This window comes from Rhinopithecus roxellana, chromosome 4 (assembly GCF_007565055.1).
Source record: "Rhinopithecus roxellana isolate Shanxi Qingling chromosome 4, ASM756505v1, whole genome shotgun sequence".
NCBI classification, from domain to species: Eukaryota; Metazoa; Chordata; class Mammalia; order Primates; family Cercopithecidae; genus Rhinopithecus; species Rhinopithecus roxellana.
In genome coordinates, this window is record NC_044552.1 from 164,084,226 (window position 1) to 164,108,558 (window position 24,333).

The 24,333-nt window shown below is 38.1% G+C and overlaps 1 protein-coding gene and 3 pseudogenes across 4 annotated transcripts in view; 2 read left to right on the top strand and 2 right to left on the bottom strand.

The window, feature by feature from the left end:
• KPNA5 (karyopherin subunit alpha 5) overlaps positions 1 to 24,333 on the top strand; it is a 55,878-nt gene that overhangs the window by 16,507 nt on the left and 15,038 nt on the right. For all 4 annotated transcript variants that reach the window (XM_030929325.1, XM_030929323.1, XM_010373238.2 and 1 more), the window contains 3 exons: positions 1,924 to 2,055; positions 5,031 to 5,119; positions 19,837 to 19,936. In XM_030929325.1, coding sequence (XP_030785185.1) covers positions 1,924 to 2,055; positions 5,031 to 5,119; positions 19,837 to 19,936 — 321 coding nt within the window. The remainder of the gene's footprint in view (positions 1 to 1,923; positions 2,056 to 5,030; positions 5,120 to 19,836; positions 19,937 to 24,333) is intronic.
• Positions 3,580 to 3,695, bottom strand: LOC115897248 (annotated as a pseudogene).
• LOC115897056 lies at positions 10,151 to 10,232 on the bottom strand (annotated as a pseudogene).
• LOC115897246 lies at positions 15,332 to 15,459 on the top strand (annotated as a pseudogene).

Below are 24,333 nucleotides of genomic sequence, written 5' to 3' on the forward strand. Positions count from 1 at the left end.
GACTAGCCTTGAGGATGAAGGAGCCTTTGGCAGACTGAAAAGAGGAAAATTAATACTAGGTTTAGAGGATAGCATGTGTAGACAGCACAGTGTGGGGAGATTTGCTGGGCGTGGTGGCTCACACCTGTAATCCCAGCACTTTGGGAAGCTGAAGAGGGAGGACCTCTTGAACCCAGGAGTTTGAGACCAGCCTGGGAAAATAGTGAGACCTCATCTCTGCCAAAAAAATAAAAGTTAGCTGAGTGTGGTGGCATGCATCTGTAGTCTCATCTACTTGGGAGACTGAAGTGAGAGTATAACTTGAGCCCAGACGTTTGAGGTTACAGTGAGCTGTGATCACACCACTGTACTCCAGCCTGGGCCCTGTCTCTAAACAAACAAACACACACACACACACACACACTGAGAAGTTAAGCATTTATTAATCACTGTAATTAAAAACTATAGAAATTCAACAGTGTGGTCTTGGGACAGCTACATGTTGTGCCATGTTACCCAAGCACATGTGAAGCATGTTAGTTCATATGATTGGTCCATCTAACTAACAGGCCTCACATTGGGGGCCTACAAACAAGATTTGTTGGCCTGCACATGTTTTAAAACATGAATTAGATATTAAATGTTAAAAAATTGGGGGATTTCAAGTGAATATCCAGGTTTTTGGCTCCTTTTGACAAATCAGAGGTGTTGGCATTGTTGTCAGATAGTTAAAATGAAAGGAGGCTGAATAGGCATTCTATCTCTATTTTCTTTTTTTAACTGGAAAGTTTACCATTTTTTTTTTAAATTGTAACCACACGCTCTAGGTTTTCACAGTTGTCACTTGCTTATCACTCGTTTTATGTTTGATTGGTTGCTGGTAGGCTTCTGACTTTACCAGTCTTCACTAAGGCTTTCTGGGGGATACTAGGGGCAAGTTTGTAGAGTAACCTTTTAGTTGTCTACTAGTTTATTTCATTATCTACAATTGGTTAGAACTATGGTCTCCATTATTTTTAAATATAAATTCCCTTTAAAATTTGTTCTTAATCCTACACGTAAAAGTAACTGTACTTTTTAGTATTTCGGTAACGCTTTTGGGTACATTTTTTGTTACTTATAATGACATCTACATTTATGTGAAAAGTTATTTATGTGAAATATTAAAAAAATTTTTTTCATGGTTAATTTTATATGTCAAATATGTGAAATATTTTTTAAGCTATAGTTGCTGCTTAGTTTGCCTGTGGATTTGTGGGTTGCTTTCAGTAATTCACTAGTTCATTGTTTTGGAGCCATGGTTGAATTTTCTCTGTTGCTTTTATTTTAAACCCATAATGTATATGTATATTCAGATTTTAATTGAGTTGATATGAGTAACTTCTCAGAGACTCTGCAGCTTAAAAAAATACCAGAAGTCCCAGCACTGGCTCTGTTAATAATGAAAGCTTGATGTTGGACAAATACCTAAATCTCTCAACTTCTAATTTTTTTGTTTCTTAAATAAGTAGAAAGTTACATGATCTGTAGAGAAATAAGTACCTCTTATGATTCTAAGTGTCCTAAGTATACCGTTGTTATAAGTAGTGTCTTGTATTTATTTTTAAACTGCTTGCTTTAGAATGCTTGACCCTGTAATAATAAAGAGGAGTTTTATGAATTATAAATTCAAAGGTGTTTATATATTGTTGATTTTGTATATTTTCATTACATTTTTGTCAGTTATTTTCCCGTATTAAAGAATATTTTTCTGTAATCAGTGATCTTTGATGACAATTACTTTTTTTCTTAAGAGTTTTTAATCCTTTACTCTGACTTCACAACGAACCTTATTAAGTCAGTCTTTCACAGTTGTTCTAGCAGGTCTTTACTCCCTCTCTTTCCTTCTTTGCCTTTCTGACATTTCTTTGGTTCTTTCATTTATTTTACCTTTTTTCTTCTTAGTTTGAAGCTGCATGGGCATTAACTAATATAGCATCTGGAACTTTTCTGCATACCAAGGTAGTGATTGAAACTGGAGCTGTTCCAATTTTTATCAAACTTCTTAATTCTGAACATGAAGATGTTCAAGAGCAGGTACGTTTCTAATTTGTATTGTTATATGTACTAGAATTCAGTTTTCTCTTGAAAGTACCATTTGTAATTACGATGTATAATTCATTTTTGTTTCTAATTGCTGTATATTGCATTAAGTTACAGTAGTGTTTTTGGTGTTAAGTTAGAAGGGAGGAAGAAGGAACAGTTCCAGACATAATCTTGGGTTCTCTATAAATGTGATTGCAGTTAGCATAGGAATTACTATTCCTTTTTATAAAAGTGCATACTGAGGCTGGGCATGGTGGCTCATGTCTGTATTCTCAGCACTTGGGAAAGCTGAGGCGATCAGATCACTTGAGGCCCGGAGTTCAAGACCAGCCTGGCCAACATGGCAAAATCCCAGCTCTGCTAAAAATATAAAAATTAGCCAGGCGTGGTGCCACAGCTCCTCAGGAAGCTGAGGCACAAGAATTCCTTGAGCCTTTGGAGGCAGAGGTTGCAGAGAGCCAAGATCATGCCACTGTACTTCAGCCTGGCTGACGGAGCGAGATTTGTCTCCAAAAAAAAGTGCATACTGAGACTCAAAAGTTAGTAACTTACCTAAAGTCACAATGAATGGCAGAGCTGGGTTTTAAAGCTGGACTGGTTTGACTTCTTGTTCTCTGCATATATGTAGATTATTTTGTTGCTTGTTTTAAGAGTATCACATTACTTTGAATAGAACCATTTTTTAATAATAAAGTTTTGTTGTAAGAGGGAAAATTTAATTACATATAATTGTACCATCTGAATAAAATCAAGTCATTTGATTGTTTTGTGTCATTTTTATGTATATAAATCTGTTGATCTCTCTACCATTTTATTCATTTCATTTTATATATGTATTTTTTCAGTTAACACTAGCATTGGGAGCCTTTTCTTATGGCAGTAATTATTCTTCCAAGGAAATTTTACTGATTAGTCAATATCTGCTCAGATATGTACCATAATTTGTTATCTATTCCTCAATTGTTGTACACTTGGATTATTTCTAGCTTATTGGTGTTGTTAATAATATGAATATCATTATGTGTCATCACTCTTTATGTGCCTTTTGATTATTTTACTAGGAAAAATGACTACCCTGTCAAAAGAAAAATTTTCTTTCTTTCTTTTTTTTTTTTTTGAGACGAAGTCTTGCTCTTGTCCCCCAGGCTGTAGTGCAATGGCACGATCTCAGCTCACTGCAACCTCCACTCCCCAGGTTCAAGCGATTCTTCTGCCTCAGGCCTCCCGAGTAGCTGGGATTACAGGCGCCTGCCACCACACCCGGCTAATTTTTGTATTTCTGGTAGAGACGGGGCTTCTCCATGTTGGCTGGGCTGGTCTTGAATTCCTGACCTCAGGTGATCCGTCTGCTTAGGCCTCCCGAAGTGCTGGGATTACAGGCGTGAGCCACTGCGCCCGGCCAAAAGATAAATTTTTTAAAGCTTTTACTATGTATTTCAAAGTCAGACTCCAAGAATGTTATACCAGTTAAGATCTCCACCAACAGAATATTATATTCCATAAGGCAGGAAATGTCTTTAGTTTAAAGGTTTTTCTTAAAAACAAACAGAAAAATCTTAGGTCTAGAGTAGATGTTAAAAATACTAACTTATATTTTACACTTGATCTTAGCCAAAAGGCCGAGAAGCGATCTAACTTATATTTTAAACATTAAAATAAAACTTTCCCAATTGAAAAGTAACATGTCTACTTTTGTACTAACATGAAAAGTTTATGGTGAGAATAAAACAAAATGATAATTTGCATTTGCATAATTTCTTACCTAATTGAAATTTAGTAAATCAAATCAGTATGTGTTCTGAGAAACACATTTTCATCATTGTGCAAATTCCATGGAGTCTATTTACACAGACCTAGATGGTTTATAGCATGGCCTTTTGCATCCAGTCTACAAACCTATACAGCATGTTACTGTACTAAAAATGCTGTAGGCAATTTTTTTTTTTTTTTTTTTTTTTTTTTTTTTTTTTGAGACAGAGTCTTGCTGTGTCACTCAGGCTGCAGTGCAGTGACATGATCTCGACTCACTGCAACCACCACCTCCTGGGTTTCAAGCAATTCTTACGCTTCAGCCTCCTCAGTAGCTGGGATTACAGGCACCTGCAATCACACCCAGCTAGTTTTTGTGTTTTTAGTAGAGACGGGGTTTCACAATGTTGGCCAGGCTGGTCGCAAACTCCTGACCTCAAGTGATCTGCCCACCTCACCTCCCAAAGTGCTGGGATGACGGGCATGAGCCACTGCACCTAGCCTACTATAGACTATAGTGGTAAGTATTTGTGTATCTAAAAATACAAAAGGTACAGTAAAGATATGGTGTTATAATATTTTGAGACTACCATCTTATATGCAGACTAAAATGTTATGCAGTGCATGATTATAATTGGAAAATTTGCTAAATAGATATATTTTGTCTTTCCGTGTAAATTCAGAGTAAACTATGCTCTTTGTTGAACAGTATAGATATTTCACTAGTATGCAAGGAAAACTTTTTTTTTTGGAGACAGAGTTTTGCTCTGTTGCCCAAGGTGGAGCATGGCTCATTGCAACCTCTGCCTCCTGGGCTCAAGTGATCCTCACACCTTAGCCTCCCAAGTAGCTGAGATGACAGGTGCGTGCCACCACACCCAGCTAATTTTTGTCATTTTTTTGGTAGAGACAGGGTTTTACCATGTTGCTCAGGCTGGTTTTGAACTCCTGGACTCAAGCAGTCTGCCCACCTCAGCTTCCCAAAGTGCTGGAATTACACATGTGAGCCACCCTGCTCAGCTGGAAAACTTTTTAAATGTCCTATCTTTCAATTTGAATAAAAATATTAAATTGCATTTTAAAAGTTTTTCTTCTTTACTTTTTTTTTTAACGTGTCACAAACTGTTGCTTTGTTCATTCTATACTAAAATCTCATTCCTGAAGGAAACCTCTAATTTAAAATATAGTTTTAAGATAATTTTTTTTTTTTTCCTAAGGCTGTTTGGGCACTTGGCAATATTGCTGGTGACAATGCAGAATGCAGAGATTTTGTTTTGAATTGTGAAATACTTCCACCTCTTTTAGAGTAAGTACTTTGTCACAATTAAGTATGTATCAAAAACTATATACTCCACTATATTCTACATATATAATTAAGTTCTTCAGTCATACTTTTAAATTTGTCTTGTGGTTATCAGGCCTACAGTAGCTTGAAAGTAGGTAGAACCAAGAGAAATTTTCAAATTGTTATCGGTGTCTTTTATGTTCTCTTAAACCACACTTAACAGTGGTCATTGCTCACTTGATGCTTACTGATATCAAATAATTATTCTGCAAAAACAAGGATATATAGTAGTTTATAATACAATAAAATTTACATATTGCTATAGCAGGAAATCCTTAATACTTGAACAGATAGTGTATTTAGGATGTCGGTATGTTTTACATTTTATTAAAAGAACAAAGATTTTAAGATAGAGATTTTTCTTTCAGGGTTAGAATTTTACTTAAAGTGATTTATCTAATAGTTTCCTCAACTACTTTATGTATTTTTTTAAAAAAGAAATTACCCTGTAATGTAAGGTCCTTTATAGAAATGACATAAAAACTTTTTGAAAGACAGGTTTATACATATTGTTTATGATTGAGAGGATCTTTATGTAGGATAAATGCCAATGGCAGGTAGTGAAGAAAAATACTAATCAAGGAGATGGTTAGAAGTAAATATTTTACTCTTCATTTCTGTGTGGAGGTGCATTCTTCATCCTCTCCAGCTGAGGAATTGAATAGGAAGAATAAATTTCTAGACACTAGTTTTCAAAAAACGTTTTACTCTAGCTTTCTGTGGACAGAAGTTATTTCTTGGCATGGTTTCATTTAACCAATATTAATCGAAGATCTGTATGCAAACCACTGAACCACTCACTATAATTTCATTTATTATGGGCTTAAAGTTAATGGTCCATATTATTTGAGAATTTAGCTGAGCTATAAAAGAAAGTACTGATTTAGAGTTCAATATTAATCCTTTTGAAGTCTGTACTATTAAAAACATTTCTTAAAGTTTCAATTTGATACTTGTCTCACCTGATTTATGTGGTATATAAATTAACTGAGCAATTTTTGTTTTTGTTGTTCTGTCTCTATTTCATTTTATTATTTGTTAATATCTCAAGTACGTAGTGGTTTATGAAGTAGTAAACATTTCTTAGGTCTAATCTCTTTAAATGTCCTAAGGTGCTTTTTAACCGTGACTGCAGAAACCAAACTAAAAAATAAAGTGAAGGAAGAATAACCAGTACCCAGCTATGTAGTAATAGTTATAAAAACAATTTCAGGCTGGGCGTGATGGCTCATGCCTGTAATCCCAGCACTTTGGGAGGCCGAGGCGGGTGGATCCCCTGAGGTCAGGAGTTCGAGACCAGCCTGACCAACATGGAGAAAGACCCCGTCTCTACTGAAAATACAAAATTAGCTGGGTGTGGTGGTGCATGCCTGTAATCAAGAGGCTGAGGCAGGAGAATCGCTTGAACCCGGGAGGTGGAGGTTGCGCTGAGCTGAGATCATGGCATTGCACTCCAGCCTTGGCAACAAGAGTGAAACTCCATTTCAGATAATAATAATATTATTATTATAATAATTTCCAAAAAGGGTATTAGAAAGTTGGAAAGTTTCAGACTTTCATTATAAAACTTCATCTTAAAAGTTTCGGCCGGGCGCGGTGGCTCAAGCCTGTAATCCCAGCACTTTGGGAGGCCGAGACGGGCGGATCACAAGGTCAGGAGATCGAGACCATCCTGGCTAACACGGTGAAACCCCGTCTCTACTAAAAATACAAAAAAAAACTAGCCGGGCGAGGTGGCGGCGCCTGTAGTCCCAGCTACTCGGGAGGCTGAGGCAGGAGAATGGCGTGAACCCGGGAGGCGGAGCTTGCAGTGAGCTGAGATCCGGCCACTGCACTCCAGCCTGGGTGACAGAGCGAGACTCCGTCTCAAAAAAAAAAAAAAAAAAAAAGTTTCAAAGTATTTAAAAAAATAAGGTAGTTAAAAGGAAGTTAAGTTAGATATTCTCACTGGAGTTAGGCAAAAGGAAAAGTTTTCAGCTTAAAAAAATGATTATGCATTATTTGTTGTTCACATTGTAATTCACATTTGGTAATGTTTAAATAAATGTAAAACAAATGTGTCGTTTTATCTGTTCTGTTTGAGTGATATTTTAATTTATTTTATTAGTATTGATTTGATTCTCAGTAAATGTAAATCTTTTCCTACTATAAACTATCCTGATACACCTTTGCTGTAATTTAACTCAACTTTATAATGTAGCATATTTGTACTTTCTCATAATGACTCCATTAACACAAAAAAAGAACAATAATATACAACAGAGGTTGGCCAGCTTTATCTCTTAGGCCAAATCTGGCTTGCTTCACGTTTTTGTAAATTAAGTTTTATTGGAACACAGTCACACCTATTCACTTACTTAATGTCTTTGGTTGCTTTCATGCTACATCAGCATAGGTGAGTAATAGAAACGAGAAAGAGGGCCTGCAAACCCTAAAATATTACTGAAAAAAATTGTCAACTCTTAGCATACAAAATCAGTATAACTATTTTATTTCCAAATCTGTTGTATTTTGGAGAAATCTCACATCTGTTTTTAGGAAAGCCTTTAGAACAGAAACTTTTCTTTTAGTGTGGTAGAATACATGTAACCAGTTTAACCATTTTAAAGTGTACAATTTAGTGGCATGAAGTAGATTTGCAACATTGTACAACTATCACTATCTAGTTCCCGAATTTTTTTTACCACCTTGAACAGAAACCCAGTACCCCCATTAGCAGTCACATCCCGTTTTGCCATCACCTTGTGCCTTGGAAACTACAAATCTGTTTTCTCTCTCTATGAATTTGCGTATACTGTATATATCACATATGTGGAATCATACAATATATGACCTTTGTGTCTGGCTTCTTTTAGCTTACTGTTTTCAATGTTCATCCATATTATAGTGCATATATCAGTACTTCGTTCTTTTTGTGGCTGCATTATATTCCATTTTATGCATGTGCCACATTTTATTCATTCATTAATAGATGAACACTTCGGTGTGTCCACCTTTTGACTACTATAAATATTGCTCCTACGAACATTCATGTACAAGGTTTTGTTTCAGTACTAGTTTTTAATTCTTGTGGGTATATAAATACGTAGGAGTGCAGTTTGCCAGGTAATGTGGTAATTCTATCTTTAATTGTTCAGGGACTACCAAACTTTATCACAGCAGCTATACCATTTTACATTCTGCTAGCAATGTATGAGTGTTGTAATTTCTCAGTATCATCACCAACACGTATTATCTGTTACTCTGATTTAGATCTTCTTAGTGGGTGTAAGTTGACTTTTTCATTTCTATAAAAGGGTCATTGTCATTTTGATAGGGGTTTCATTTACTCTGTAGATCACTTTAAGCAGTATTGCCATCTTAATAATATTAAGGCTTCCAATTTATGAACCTGAGATATCTTTTAATTAATTAAGCGCTTTCATTTTTTTAATTTTTATTTATTTTTATTTATTTTTATTTTTTTATTTTTTATTTTTAATTATACTTTAAGTTCTAGGGTACATGTGCATAACGTGCAGGTTTGTTACATATGTATACTTGTGCCATGTTGGTGTGCTGCACCCATCAACTCGTCAGCACCCATCAGGTCATCATTTATATCATGTATAACTCCCCAATGCAATTCCTCCCCCCTCCCCGCTCCCCATGATAGGCCCCAATGTGTGATGTTCCCCTTCCCGAGTCCAAGTTTCCTCATTGTTCAGTTCCCACCTATGAGTGAGAACATGCGGTGTTTGGTTTTCTCTTCTTGTGATAGTTTGCTAAGAATGATGGTTTCCAGCTGCATCCATGTCCCTACAAAGGACGCAAACTCATCCTTTTTTATGGCTGCATAGTATTTCATGGTGTATATGTGCCACATTTTCTTAATCCAGTCTGTCACAGATAGACATTTGGGTTGATTCCAAGTCTTTGCTATTGTGAATAGTGCCGCAATAAACATACGTGTGCATGTGTCTTTGTAGTAGAATAATTTATAATCCTTTAGGTATATACCCAGTAGTGGGATGGCTGGGTCATATGGTACATCTAGTTCTAGATCCTTGAGGAATTGCCATACTGTTTTCCATAATGGTTGAACTAGTTTACAATCCCACCAACAGTGTAAAAGTGTTCCTATTTCTCCACATCCTCTCCAACAACTGTTGTTTCCTGATTTTTTAATGATTGCCATTCTAACTGGTGTGAGATGGTATCTCATTGTGGTTTTGATTTGCATTTCTTTGATGGCGAGTGATGATGAGCATTTTTTCATGTGTCTGTTGGCTGTATGAATGTCTTCTTTTGAGAAATGTCTGTTCATATCCTTTGCCCACTTTTTGATGGGGTTGTTTGTTTTTTTCTTGTATATTTGTTTGAGTTCTTTGTAGATTCTGGATATTAGCCCTTTGTCAGATGAGTAGGTTGCAAAAATGTTCTCCCATTCTGTAGGTTGCCTGTTCACTCTGATGGTAGTTTCTTTTGCTGTGCAGAAGCTCTTTAGTTTAATGAGATCCCATTTGTCAATTTTTGCTTTTGCTGCCGTTGCTTTTGGTGTTTTAGACATGAAGTCCTTGCCCATGCCTATGTCCTGAATGGTACTACCTAGATTTTCTTCTGGGGTTTTTATGGTATTAGGTCTAACATTTAAGTCTCTAATCCATCTTGAATTAATCTTCGTATAAGGAGTAAGGAAATGATCCAGTTTCAGCTTTCTACTTATGGCTAGCCAATTTTCCCAGTGCCATTTATTAAATAGGGAATCCTTTCCCCATTTCTTGTTTCTCTCAGGTTTGTCAAAGATCAGATGGCTGTAGATGTGTGGTATTATTTCCGAGGACTCTGTTCTGTTCCATTGGTCTATATCTCTGTTTTGGTACCAGTACCATGCTGTTTTGGTTACTGTAGCCTTGTAGTATAGTTTGAAGTCAGGTAGCGTGACGCCTCCAGCTTTGTCCTTTTGACTTAGGATTGTCTTGGCAATGCGGGCTCTTTTTTGGTTCCATATGAACTTTAAAGCACGGTGCTCTACACGTTCAGAGAAACTTCTCTAGTAATAAACTATAGAAATGATCCCTGAAAGTATAGTCTTAAGCGCTTTCATTTTAACAATATTTTGTAGATTTTAGTAAACAGGTTTTATACCTCTTTGGTTAAATGTATTCCAAAGTATTTTATTCTTTTTATTCAAATGTAAATGAAATTGTTTTCTTAATTTCTTTTTTGACTTGTTCCTTGGTAGTATATAGAAATACAACTGATTTTTGTGTGTTGATTATTTATTTATGTATTTATTTTATTTATTTTGAGACAGGGTCTTGCTGTGTCACCTAGGCTAGAGTGCAGTGGTGTAATCTTGGCTCACTGCAGCCTATGCCTCCCAGATTCAAGTGATTCTCATGCCTCAGCTTCCCAAGTAGCTGGGATTACAGTCATGTACAACCACACCTGGCTAATTTTTGTATTTTTAGTAGAGACGGAGTTTTACCATGTTGGCCAGGCTGGTCTTGAACTCCTGGCCTCAAGTGATCCATCCCCCCTTGGCCTCCCAAAGCTTTGGGATTACAAGTGTGAGCCACCACACCCGGCCTGTGTGTTGATCTTGTATCCTGTAACTTTGTTGAATTTATTAGCACTAATAGTTTTTTTGTCAATTGTTGTGGATTTCCATATATTAGATCATGTCATCTGTCAATAATGGTAGTTTCACTGCTGAGCATAGTGGCATGTGCCTGTAGTCCCAGATACTTGGGAGGCTGAGTAGGGAGGGTCATTTGAGGTCAGGAGCCTCCTGGGTTCAAGTGGTTCTCATGCCTCAACCCTCCCAGGTAGCTGGGAATACAGGCATGCACCACCATACCAGGCTGATTTTTGTATTTTTACTAGAGATGGAGTTTCACCATGTTGGCCAGGCTAGTCTTGAACTAGAATTTGAGGTCAGGTTCATTTGAGGCTGTAGTGCACTATGATCATGCTTGTGAATAGTCACTGCACTCTAGCCTGTGCAACATAGCAAGACCCCATCTCTAAAATTTTTTTTTTTAAGATAGTTTCATTTCTTGCTTTCCAATTTGGTTGTGGTTGATTCTTTTTGTTGCACAATTGCTTTGGATAGAGCTTCCATTACAGTGTTATTTAGAAGTGGCAAAAATGAGTGTCTTTGTCTTCTTATCTCGGAGTAAAAACTATAACTCTTTCACCATTCAGTGTGATGTGAGCTATGGTTTTTGATACATGCCCTTTATCCTGTTGAGGTAGTTTCCTTCTATTTCTATTTTTTTTTTTTTTTTTTGAGACAGAGTCATGCTCTGTTGCCAAGCTGGAGTACAGTGGCATGATCTTGGCTCACTGCAGCCTCCGCCTCTTGGGTTCAATTCTCCTGCCTCAACCTCCCAAGTAGCTGAGACTACAAGCGTGCACCACCATGCCCAGCTAATTTTTGTGTTTTTAGTAGAGACAGGGTTTCCCCATGTTGGCCAGGATGGTCGTGATTTCCTGACCTCATGATCCACCTCCCTCAACCTCCCAAAGTGCTGGGATTAAAGGTCTGACCTGTTTAGTGTTTTTATCATAAAAGGATGTTGAGCTCTTTTAAATACTTTTTGCATCCAGTTGAAATGGTAACTTGTTTTTTAAATTCATTATATCAATATGGTTTATTATTTTGATTGATATTTGTATATTGAACCTTCTTTGCATTTGTTGGTTAAATGCCATGTGGTCATAGTATATGCTGCTAAATTCAGTTTCCTAGAATTTTGTTGAGGATTTTTGTATGTATAATCCAAAGAAATATTTTTTCTTTTGTAACTTTTGTTTTGATGTCTTTGGCTTTGGTATCACGGTAATGCTATCCTCATAGAATTGATGAGGAAGTGTTCTCTTATTTTTTAAAGAAAAATTTTGCAGTTACATAGTAGGTGTGTGTATTTATGGGGTACATGAGATGTTTTGATATAGGCATGCAATGTGAAATAAGCACGTCATGGAGAATGGGGTATCTATGTCCTCAAGCTTTTATCCTTTGAGTTACAAATAATCCAGTTACATTCTTTCCATTATTTTAAGTGTTCTCTTATTTTTTGAAAGAGTTTGAGAATTATTCATTAATGTTTGGTAGGATTCACTAGTGAAGCCATCGGATGCTGGACTTTTCCTTTCTGGGAAGTATTTGATTAGAATTCTCTATCTTGTTAGAGTTCTATTTAGATTTTCTATTCTTAAGTCAGTTTGGTAGTTTCTGTGTGTGTGTGTGTGTTTTTTTTTTTTTTTTTTTTTTTTTTTTTTTTTTTTTTGAGGCGGAGTCTCGCTCTGTCGCCCAGGCTGGAGTGCAGTGGCCGGATCTCAGCTCACTGCAAGCTCCGCCTCCCGGGTTCACGCCATTCTCCTGCCTCAGCCTCCCGAGTAGCTGGGACTACAGGCGCCCGCCACCTCGCCCGGCTAGTTTTTTGTATTTTTTTAGTAGAGACAGGGTTTCACCGTGTTAGCCAGGATGGTCTCGATCTCCTGACCTCGTGATCCGCCCGTCTCGGCCTCCCAAAGTGCTGGGATTACAGGCTTGAGCCACCGCGCCCGGCCGGTAGTTTCTGTGTTTCTAAGTGGTTTTTCATTTCCTCTAGCTTATCTTTCTTGGCTTTTGATGATAATATTCTCATATAGTTTTTTTTGTTGTTGTTGAAATGCTGATAGTAGCGTCTCTACTTTCATTCTTAATTGTAGTAATATGATTATATATGGGGTCTTGCTCTGTTGCACAGACTGGAGTGCAATGGCACGATCTTGGCTCACTACACACTTCGCCTCCCGGGTTCAAGTGAATCTTCTGCCTCAGGCTCCCAAGTTGCTGGGATCACAGGTGCACACCACCACGCCTGGCTAATTTTTGTATTTTTGTAGAGACGTGGTTTCACCATGTTGGCCAGGCTGGTCTTGAACTCATGACCTCAGGTGATCTGCTTGCTTCAACCTCCTGAAGTGCTGGGATTACAGGTGTGAGCCACTGCACCCAGCCAAATTGTAGTAATATGAATCTTTTTCCTTTTGTCCATCTAGATAAAGGCTTGTTTTTGTTGATTTTTTTTTTGGTCAGAGAACTACCTTTTTGTTTAATTGATTTTCTGTAGTGTTTTTCTATTCTGTATTTTATCTCTGGTCTTAACTTTATTTTCTTCCTCCTGCTAGCTGTAAGTTTCATGTACTCTAATTTTTCTACTTTCTGAAGGTGGAAGGTTATCTTTTTTCGTATGGGTGTTAATAAATTTTTTTCTGAGTATTAATTTCACTACATCCCTTAAGTTTTGGTGTGTTTTTATTTTTATTTATCTCAAAATATTTTATCTGTGTGTCTGTGTGTGTGTTTTAACTCGCTAGTTATTTAAGAGTATGTTACTCTACTCATAGTTCTGAATTTTCTGATTTTCCCTCTTTATTTTTAATTTCATTCCATTGTTGTCAGAGAAGATCCTTTTTATGATTTCACTTTTCAAAAATTTATCAGGGCCAGAGCCAGACATGGTGGCTCACGCCTGTAATCCCAGCACTTTGGGAGACCAAGGCAGGTGGATCACTTGAGGCAGGGATTTGAGACCAGCCTGGCCAACGTGGTGAAACCTCATTTCTACTAAAAATACAAAAATTAGCTGGGCTTGGTAGTGCATGCCGGTAATCCCAGCTACTCAGGAGGCTAAGGCAGGAGAATTGCTTGAACGCAGGAAGCAGAGGTTGGGGTGAGCGGTGATCATGCCACTGCACTCCAGCCTGGGTGACAGGGTGAGACTGTCTCAAAAAAAAACACTTATTGGAGCTGGGTGTGGTGGCTCATGCATGTAATCCTAACACTTTGGGAGACCAAGGCAGGTGGATCACTTGAGCTCACGAGTTCAAGACCAGCTGGACAACATGGCAAAACCCCATCTCTACACAAATACAAAAATTAGCTGGGTGTGGTGATACGTGCCTATAGTCTTAGCTGCTCAGGAGACTGAAGTGGAAAGATAGCTTGAGCCCAGAGGCAGGCAGAGGTTGCAGTCAGCTGAGATTGCATTGCTGCACTCCAGCATAGGCAACAGAGAACAGTGAGAACCTGTCTCAAAAAAAAAAGAAAAAATTATTAGATTTGCTTTGTGATCTAACGTATAATGTATTCTGGATAACGTTGCATATGCGCTTGAGAAAAAATATATATTCTGCTATTTTTGAATGGAATATTGTCTAGATGTCTGTTATATCTAATTGATTTATAGTGTTGAAGTCCCCTATTTTCTTATTAATTACCTACCTAGAAGTTCTATTATTTGAAGCAGCATATTGCACTCTCAAATTTTCATTGCACAACTGTCTTTTTCTCACTCCAATTCTGTCAGTTTTTGCTTTGTATTTTTGGGACTTTCTTGTTAGACCATGTAAGTTTTTTTTTGTTTTGTTTTTGCTTTTTTTTTTGAGATGGAGTCTTGCTCTGTCGCCCAGGCTAGAGTGCAGTGGTGTGGTCTCAGCTCACTGCAAGCTCCGCCTCCCGGGTTCAGGCCATTCTCCTGCCTCAGCCTTCCTAGTAGCTGGGACTACAGGTACCCGCCACCATGCCTGGCTAATTATTTTTGTATTTTTAGTAGAAACGGGGTTTCACCGTAGGAGCCAGGATGGTCTTGATCTCCTGACCTTGTGATCCGCCCACCTTGGCCTCCCAAAGTGCTGGGATTACAGGCATGAGCCACCGTGCCCGGCCTAGACCATGTAAGTTTTTAAGTAATACTTCTTTTTTTTTTTTTTTTTTTGAGACAGAATCTTGCTCTGTTGCCCAGGCTGGAGTGCAGTGGTACAGTCTCGGCTCATTGAACCTCCGCCCCCAGGTTTAAGCTATTCTCCTGCCTCAGCCTCCTGAATAGCAGGAACCACAGGCACATGCCACCAAGCCCAGCTGATTTTTGTATCTTTAGTAGAGATGGGTCTCACCATGTTGGTCAGACTGGTCTCGAACTTTTGGCCTCAGGTGATCTACCCACCTTGGCCTCCGAAAGTGCCGGGATTATAAGCATGAGCCGCTGCATCTGGCCCATGTGTTACTTCTTCCTGATAGATTGACTTTTTATCAATATATTGTGTTCTTCTTTGTCTCTGAAAACAATTTGACTTACAGTCTAGTTAGTCTCATATTAGTATAACTGTTCTGGCTCTCTGTTATTATTTACATGAAAAATCGCTTCTCGGCCTTTTGGCTGAGATCAAGTGTATTATTTGCATGGAAGATCTTTTTCTATTTCACTTTCAACCTATTTATGTCTTTGATTCTATGAGTCATTTGTAGACGGCATCGTAGACTTATTATGGGTTTTGTTTTGTTTAATGTATTCTGCTAGTTACTGACTACTTTTGAGAGTTTAATTCATTTACATTTAGTATAACTACTGATAAATGGGGACTTACTGTTGCCAGTTTATTATTATTATTATTATTATTATTATTATTTGAGCTTTTGTAGAGACAGAGTCTCATTATGTTGCCTAGGCTGGCCTTGAACTTCTGGCCTCAAGCGATCCTCCTGTATTGGCCTCCCAAGGCAAGGGGATTATAAATGTGAGCCATAGCACCTGGCCATTGTTATTTGTTTTCCAAATGTCACTTTTGTTTTTTTTTTAATAATTTACAGTATTGATTCCTTTCTTGTTTCCTTTCCTATTTTTTTAAAAGTTTTTTTTTTTTTTTTAATGGTTACTCTAAGGAGTATAATTAACACCTTAAACTAGTAACCATCTTGATTGAATTACTTGCAGTTTACCTTCAAAATTATACGAAGAACACTACTCCTATACATTTCTGTCTCACCCTTCTTAAGTTGTTATTGCCAAAATTACATTATTATACATGGTGTGCCCATTACCCTAGATTTATAATGCTTTTTTTTTTTGCATTTTACTTTTAAAAAATTATTTATTTATTTATTTATTTATTTTGAGACGAAGTCTTGCTCTGTTGCCCAGGCTGGAGTGCAGTGGTGTGATCTCGGCTCACTGCAGGCTCCACCTCCCAGATTCATGCCATTCTCCTGCCTCAGCCCCCTGAGTAGCTGGGACTACAGGTGTCCGCCCCATGCCTGGCTAATTTTTTGTATTTTTGGTAGAGATGGAGTTTCACCGTGTTAGCCAGGATGGTCTCGATCTCCTGACCTCGTGATCTGCCTGCCTCGGTCTCCCAAAGTGCTGGGATTACAGACGTGAGCCACTGTGCCCGGCCCCTGCATTTTACTTTTAAGTCATGTAGGGAAAAAAAGAGGATTTACAAACTAAAAATTCCGTAATACTAGCTCTTAGAGTTACCTATGTAGCTATCTTTAGCAGTATTCTTTATTTCTTTGTATGGTTTTGAGGTATTGTTTATTGCCCTTTCATTTCAGCACAAAGAATTCCCTTTAGCTCTTCTTGTAAAGCAGTCTGCTAGTGATGCCTTTCCTCAGCTTTTGCTCATGTAGGAATCTCACTTTCTCCTTCTGTTGGGAAGGATTGTTTTGCCAGATATTCAAGTCTTGGTTGAGAGTTTCTTTCAGCACTTTCAATATGTCATCCCATTGCCTCTGTCCTTCATGGTTTTTGATGAGAAATCAGCTATTGATCTTTATGTGGAATCTTTGTATACTATGGGTCACTTCTCTCTTTTTGTTTTCAAGATTCTGTCTTTGTCTTTTGATTACATGTGTCTTCGTGTGTATCTCTTTGAGTTTATCCTTAGAGTTTATTTTGCTTCTTGGATGTGTAGATTCATTTCTTTTATAAAGTTTGAAAAATTTTCAGTAATTATTTCTTCACATATTCTTTTCACTCCTTTTCTTCTTGGATTTCCATTATGCATGTGTTGGTATGCTTGATGGTATTTTGCAGCTTTCTTAGATTGTGTTCATTTCTTGTCATTCTTTTTCTTTCTGTTCCTCGGTTTGAATAATTTCAGTTAACCTATCTTAGGATTGTGGATTCTTTCTTCTCCCTGCTCAATCTGCTGTCATACCCCTCTAGTGAATTTTTAATTTCAGTTTTATACTTACAGCTTCATAATTCCTATTTAGTTCCTTTTTATAATGTCTGTTTCCATAGTGATGATTCTGTATTTGTTGAGACATTGTTTTCATAGTTTTCTTTAGTTTTTTTTTGTGCATAGGTCCTTTAGCTGTTTTGAGTATATCAGACAATGAATTTAAAATCTTTGCATAGTAAATCCAATGTCTGTGATTTCTCAGGGAAAATTTCTTTTAATTTATGTATTTCACTGTTAATGGACTACACTTTTTTTTTTTTTTTTTTGAGGCAGAGTCTTGCTCTGTCCCCCTGGCTGGAGTGCAGTGGCGCGATCTTGGCTCACTGCAAGCTCCGCCTCCCAGGTTCACGCCATTCTCCTGCCTCAGCCACCTGAGTAGCTGGGACTACAGGCGCCCGCCACCGCGCCCTGCTAGTTTTTTGTATTTTTAGTAGAGACGGGGTTTCACCGTGGTCTGGATCTCCTGACCTTGTGATCCGCCAGCCTCGGCCTCCCAAAGTGCTGGGATTACAGGCGTGAGCCACCGCGCCCGGCATGGACTACACTTTTAAAATTTCTTTGCATGCCTCATAATTTCTTGTTGAAAAACTGGACTGATTATTGTAACTGTGGAACTATGGAAATCAGATTCTCCTCTCTTTCCAGGTTTTCGTGTTGCTCCTTGTTGTAGTTATTTATTTGGGGACTTTTAAAATTAATTTTATAAAGCCTGTATTCCTTGTCATGCGTGGTCTCTGAAATCTCTTTTCCCTTAACTCAGTGGGTAGCTAATGGTTTGACAGCAGAGAGTGCTTTAAATATCTGGAGCCAAAAATAAACAAAAAAAAAAGTCTCCAGGTTTTTAAAGATTGGCCCTGCATTGAGCCACCTCTTCAATGCTTAGTCAGGCTGATTACAGCTGTGACTTAGCACTACTTTACTCCCTGCTGGTGCTAAGTCTAAAGAAAAACTAGAAGTGAAAGCGTAGGTCTCTTCATGTTTTTTCTGATTGTGGACTCTGCCCTGGACATGTGCATGGGCCTTCAGATTGTCTTATATATGTGGGAGCTTTTCACATCCCTCATAGCCCAAGTATCTTACTCCCCGCCTTTCCAGACAGGTTTTCAATGTGTCCCTTGTTTGCCTCAACTATGTCTTTTGCTCAGGTGTCAACATCTCATTCATTTGCCTTTTAATGTTTTTGAGGACCATTCCTTGTTTACAAAGCTACTTTTCCACCCTGAGAGAATTCCCAGTTATGCAAAACAAAGGCAAGCCCTTTGCATCAGTTTTTCAGGGGGCCTCCAAATAGGTCAGAACAGACAAACACAATTCCTTGGAAACAAGTTCTGCTCTACTCCTTTCAGAACCAGGAACCCACAGTGAGAACTCAGGCTGCTGTCTTAAAGGTTGCTGCCAGGCTGGGGAGGGGGTTGGGTAAGAGTAGGTTAAAATGCTGGAAACCTTTCCTACCACATTTCAGCCCTTTCCTGGTTAAAAGTTATCTTAGTTGCCATAAACTTTTGACTATCTTCAGAGTTCTAATCAACTTGATTCTGACAGTGTTTGCAAGTTTCTTGGTGTTCCCCCAGGAACAAGCACCTGGAGTTCTATTCTGTACCATATTTGCATATGTCACTCTAAAACAGGGATTTTTTTAATCTAGGTTCTTTGTACTTCTAGCAGGTTTGTGGAGGTCCTTAGGAGGTTAACAAACTCCTGAAATTGCATGCCAAATTTTGATGTATGTGCTTTTTTTCTGAGGTAAGGATCCATTATGGTCTCAAGGGGGTCCATAATTCTAAAAGTTTCAAGTACTATTTTAGGTGATCTCCTATTTAAATATAAATAGCTAAAACATAAAGTTATGCTTTGAAAAAAAAAACAAATAAACCTGTAAGTAGTAACTCCTTAGGAGCTGAGAAGAAAAATTCTCATTTTAAATACTCAGTTTCTTAGTAGATACCAAGGTTCATTGCAAACCAGGTAAAAAAATACTAAGACATACTCTGTTAAAAACACAACAAAAGAACTTCCCTTGTCAGTAGGTCATCTGTATATAATTTGAAACTGTATTCCTTGCTTTCTGAATTCATATAATATATTATTTTCATGATTAAAAAAATTAATCTGGCCGGGCATGGTGGTTCACGCCTGTAATCCCAGCACTTTGGGAGGCTGAGGTGGGTGGATCATGAGGTCGGGAGTTCAAGACCAGCCTGGCCAAGGTGGTGAAACCTCATCTCTACTAAAAATACAAAAATTAGCCAGGTGCGGTGGCAGGCGCCTGTAATCCCAGCTACTCAGGAGGCTGCAGCAGGAGAATCGCTTGAACCCAGGGGGCAGAGGTTGCAGTGGGCTGAGATTGTGCCACTGCACTCCAGTGTGGGTGACAGAGTAAGACTCTGTCTCAAAAAAAAAAAAAAAAAGAAAAGAAAATTAATCTAGTATTCTTTCTTTAATATATATAGAAATAAGTAAATTTCCCATGACATCCTCTTAAGATTCAAACTTTAGAAAATAGAACTGTAATATGCTTATTTTGCTTCTGAAAACATAATGAATTTTAGATTCTTTTTTCCTATTTTACTAGTTTGAATATCTTATAAAATATATTGGAGAGAAATTTTATGTTATGATAGCTGAAGAGGAGAAATGAATGTAAGGTGATAATTCCTTTTTTTCCTTTTTCTTGTCAGGTTATTAACAAATTCAAACAGACTCACAACAACAAGAAATGCTGTGTGGGCCCTCTCAAATTTATGTAGAGGCAAAAACCCTCCTCCAAACTTTAGTAAGGTATGAGTAAAATACACAAATTAAAAAATCTGTTTCCATAAACCTAAGTTTCTATATAATAGCTTTTTGATGTTTAAGGAACTCCGCTTTTTGCTTAGTAATTATTTTCTTTATTGACCATACAATGTTTGCACATATACAATATTCAAAAGCTTTGCAATACAAAGGAAGTATCTCTTGTACTTTTCCTAACACACCTTAAATTCCTGTGCCCAGAGGCAGTCACTGCAACCACGTGTATGAGGGAATTGACTTTAGAAATCTTCTAGTCTAGTTCTCTCATTTATAGGAAAATAAGTCCCCCAAAAGATTAAATAATTCCTTTAGGTTCACTGTTTGTACTTTTCTGTTGTAACTTTTATCTCTTAGGATATCTGTTTCCATATCTACTGCATTTTGCCTCTAGAAATACAGATGATTAATTAATTCCCAGTTTAGTTTTATTGTTTAAGATGCTGTTAGGAAGGTAGAAAGGGGGTAAATTTTTAGAATACCATTGTACTTCTTTTGAATTTAGTATCTAAATTTAGTGTCTAGCACTAAGAGAAGTTTAAACTTTGGTAAAGTTTCTGGGGATAAAAAAATAATACATTTCTAATTCACAAAGGTAAATCATGAACTAGTATGCCTTCTCATTTTTACTTTTCATTTCATTTCATAAAATATTCAAAGGACATAAACTCGAGTTGAGATTTAATAAAAGTAGTAATTTTTACTGTCGATTCACATAAACTCTTACATAAAACTGGCTCTTCCCCACCCACTGCCCTTTTAACTGGAGGTGAAGAATACAAAGATATGCAGTACATTTTGATACCGCTGCTGTGATTTGTGCTGACATGCCAATAGTTTTACCTGCTAGTGTTTTTGTACCTTTAGTGCAAATGTCAACAAAATGAAAAAGATGAATGATGTCTTAGTATTATTATGAAAATAATTTTGATATCACATATACCCCCAAAAGGGTTTTAGGAATCCCCCAGGGGTCCATGGACCACACTTTGACAACCACTGTCTTACAACAGTCTTCTTGTAGGTAACTACTTGACTGATTCCCTCATCTTTGTTTGCTTAGAAGTCACATTTTTTATGAGCTCTACTGTTACCACTATTTTTAATAATGTAATCTGTCACTGTGGTGCCAGTGGAAGGTATCCAAGTTACTGGTGGCAAATCCCTATGGGTCTGCAGCAACCTCAATTCTTGCTTCCTCAGAAGAAATAATTCAACTGAGAGCATTAGGTAGAAAAAGAGACCAAGGCAAGTTTCAGAGCAGGAGTGGAAGTTTATTTAAAAGGCTTTAGAACAGGAAAGAAAGGAAAGTACTCTTGGAAGGGACCCAAGCAGGCACTGAGGTCAAGTGCCATGTTTAAATTAACCTTGATCCTAGGACTTTATAGACTGGCCCCTTTCCCATGATTCTTCCCTTAAGGGTGTGCTGCCTCCAAGCCCAGTGCCCTCCTTACCCTTGGGAGGTGAGCATGAGCAGTGTGTTTAGGAAGTTGTATGCATGCCCATCTGAGGCTTTCTTCCCTTTTCCAATAGTGTGCCTCCCACCCCTGGAAAGTTATACTCTGCCATTTTGTCTCTTAATGCACATGCCTGAGAAGTTGCATCTCCCTGGTGCCTGCATTCAGTTAACACTTTAGTGCAACAGGTGAGGATCATCAGGAAATGGCCTCTTCCTGGCATCGGCTGCCAGTTTATCACTTTTAAAGATGCAATGTGATAATTGCCAAACCATCACCTGACATTCCTAGTGGGTGGGGGAGCAGCCCTCTCATGCTCCGCTTAAGCCTTGTCTACCTACTGTAACAGCTGCCGTCAGCCCATGAGTATACCTGACCTTCTTCGTTTTTACTCTATTTTTTTCAAATCACCTTTTAACATAATATATGTGTTTTTCTATTTTTGTATTTTAATTTATTTTTTATTTATTTATTTGTTTTTTGAGATGGAGTCTCGCTCTGTCGTCCAGGCTGGAGTGCAGTGGCACTCGCTTGGCTCACTGTAACTTCCGCCTCCTGGGTTCAAGCTGTTCTCCTGCTTCAGCCTTGAGAGTAGCTGGGATTACAGGCACACGCTACCTCGCCCAGCTAATTTTTGTATTTTTAGTAGAGACAGGGTTTCACCATGTTGGTCAGGCTGGTCTTGAGCTCCTGACCTCAGGCAGTCTGCCCGCCTCGGCCTCCCAAAGTGCTGGCATTACAAGTAAGTGTGAGCCACCATGCCTGGCCCTTATATATGTATTTTAATTTTTAAAAATCTTCCACTAAAATGTGAACTCCTAAGGGAAACTTTGTTGTTTACTTATGTATTCCAAAGTTATGAAATAATATCACATTTTGGGGCTTAAGACTGGTTTGTTAAGTACATTTTCTGTAATTTTATATGAGAGATTTGTTTTTTAATCATTCACTTTTTTTGAAATTTCCTTTTTTTTTTTCCTTTTTTTTTTTTGAGATAGAGTTTCGCTGTGTCGCCCATGCTGGAGTGCAGTGGTGCAATCTCAGCTCACTGCAACCTCTGCCTTCCGGGTTCAAGCAATTCTCCTGCCTCAGGCTCCCAAGTAGCTGGGATTACAGACACCTGCCACCACGCCTGGCTAATTTTTATATTTTTAGTAGAGACAGAGTTTCACCATGTTGGCCAGGCTGGTCTTGAGCTCCTGACCTCAGGTGATCTGCGCATCTCAGCCTTCCAAAGTGCTGGGATTACAGGTGTGAGCCACCACGCCAAGCTGGAAATTTTCATTTCTACAATCACATTTTATCTTTTTAATAATTAGTTTTCTTACTCTCTGGTTGCTCATCTTTAGGTAGAATTCTGTTCTTTTATGGACTCAGCAAATTGTCATATCTAAGGATTTATAGTGTTTTTGTTTGTTTTTTGGTGTCTCTGTTTCTTTGTGCTTTTTTTGTTTTGTTTGTGGTTTGTCTTAATCACTTTAATGTGATAATCTTCATTTATCTGGTGATCTTTGAACAAACTTTGGAAGAAACTAAAAAGCTGATTGGAAGATGAGTGTATAAATGGACTTCATTGTAAGATAATTGGGCAGCAAAACCATGTTTTCTTTGAGGAACACTAAATTTCAGTCTCTCTTCAGAGACCGTTCAGTTCTTTCAGAGACAGATTTTCCATTCTCTTGCTGGAAGATGGGTAGATTGGGTTGAGGTATAGAGTAGGTAACATACCTGGCTACTAAATATCCCGCAGCTGGGCACTGTGTCTCATGCTGTAATCTCAGCACTTTGGGAGGCTGAGGTGAGAGGATCGTTTGAGCCCAGGGGTTCAAGGCCAGCCTGGGCAACATTGTAAGAACCTGTCTCTACAGAAAATAAAAAAAATTAGCCGAGTGTGGTAGCACATGCCTGTACTCCCAGCTACTCAGGAGGCTGAGATGGAAGGATTGCTTGAGCCTGGGAGGTTGAGACAGCAGTGAGCTGTGATCATGCCATTGTACCTCCAGCTTGGGCAACAGAGCAAGACCCTGTCTCAAAAATAAAAAAATACAAATAATAAACATCTGGGAACTGAGTATTGGAAGAGAGCTAGAGGTTTTCAGTTGTCAGTATGCAGACTTACACTTATCTCCTACTTTCTAGTCTAGTGCTTCATTTCAACCTCCACTGTGCTTTATATCCCGAAGTTCAGTTTCTGTGATTCACATTTTGTTGTCCAGTTTCTCCTTCAAATAAACTTCCAGTCTTTGGTAGCATTGAGAATGCTAGTCACCTACCTTTGTAGTAGGGACCCAAAGTCTAACCTGCTGCTTATCAGATTTTTAATCTCTTCCTCTATTTTAGCACCGTTTCCCCTGCCATCTGTGATACCTGATGCCTCTGATTTCTAAGCATTTGGAGGTGATGGTGGGGAGATAAATTAGCTTTGCTCTTATTGGTAGTTCCCTCTCCTGGCATTAAGGTTCCACTTTTCTCTCCTAAGTCAGTTACTGTTTCTTTATTCACTTTTGTCTTTATATATTGTGGACAGGATTATTAATGTCTACTGGCCTTTTCAGAGTTGGAATTTGTATTTCTGTTTCTTTTCTTTTTTCCTGAGAAGATACTGGGACAGAAATATTTTTACTTTGCTCACTTAATACTGGAAATATGTATTAGTTCATTGTTTTTTAACTCAGTGAAAAGACATATGTCAGCTATATTAATTTTTTTTAACATACTTTATATTTGCTTTAAAAACCTGATATTTGGCTGGGCATGGTGGCTCATGTCTGTTATCCCAGCACTTTGGGAGGTTGAGGTGGGCGGATTGTTTTGAGCACAGGAGTTCCAGACCAGCCTAGGCAACATGGTGAAACCCTGTCTGTACAAAAATTAGCTGCGTATGGTGGCTCACACCTATAATCCCAGCTACTCAGGAGGCTGAGGCTG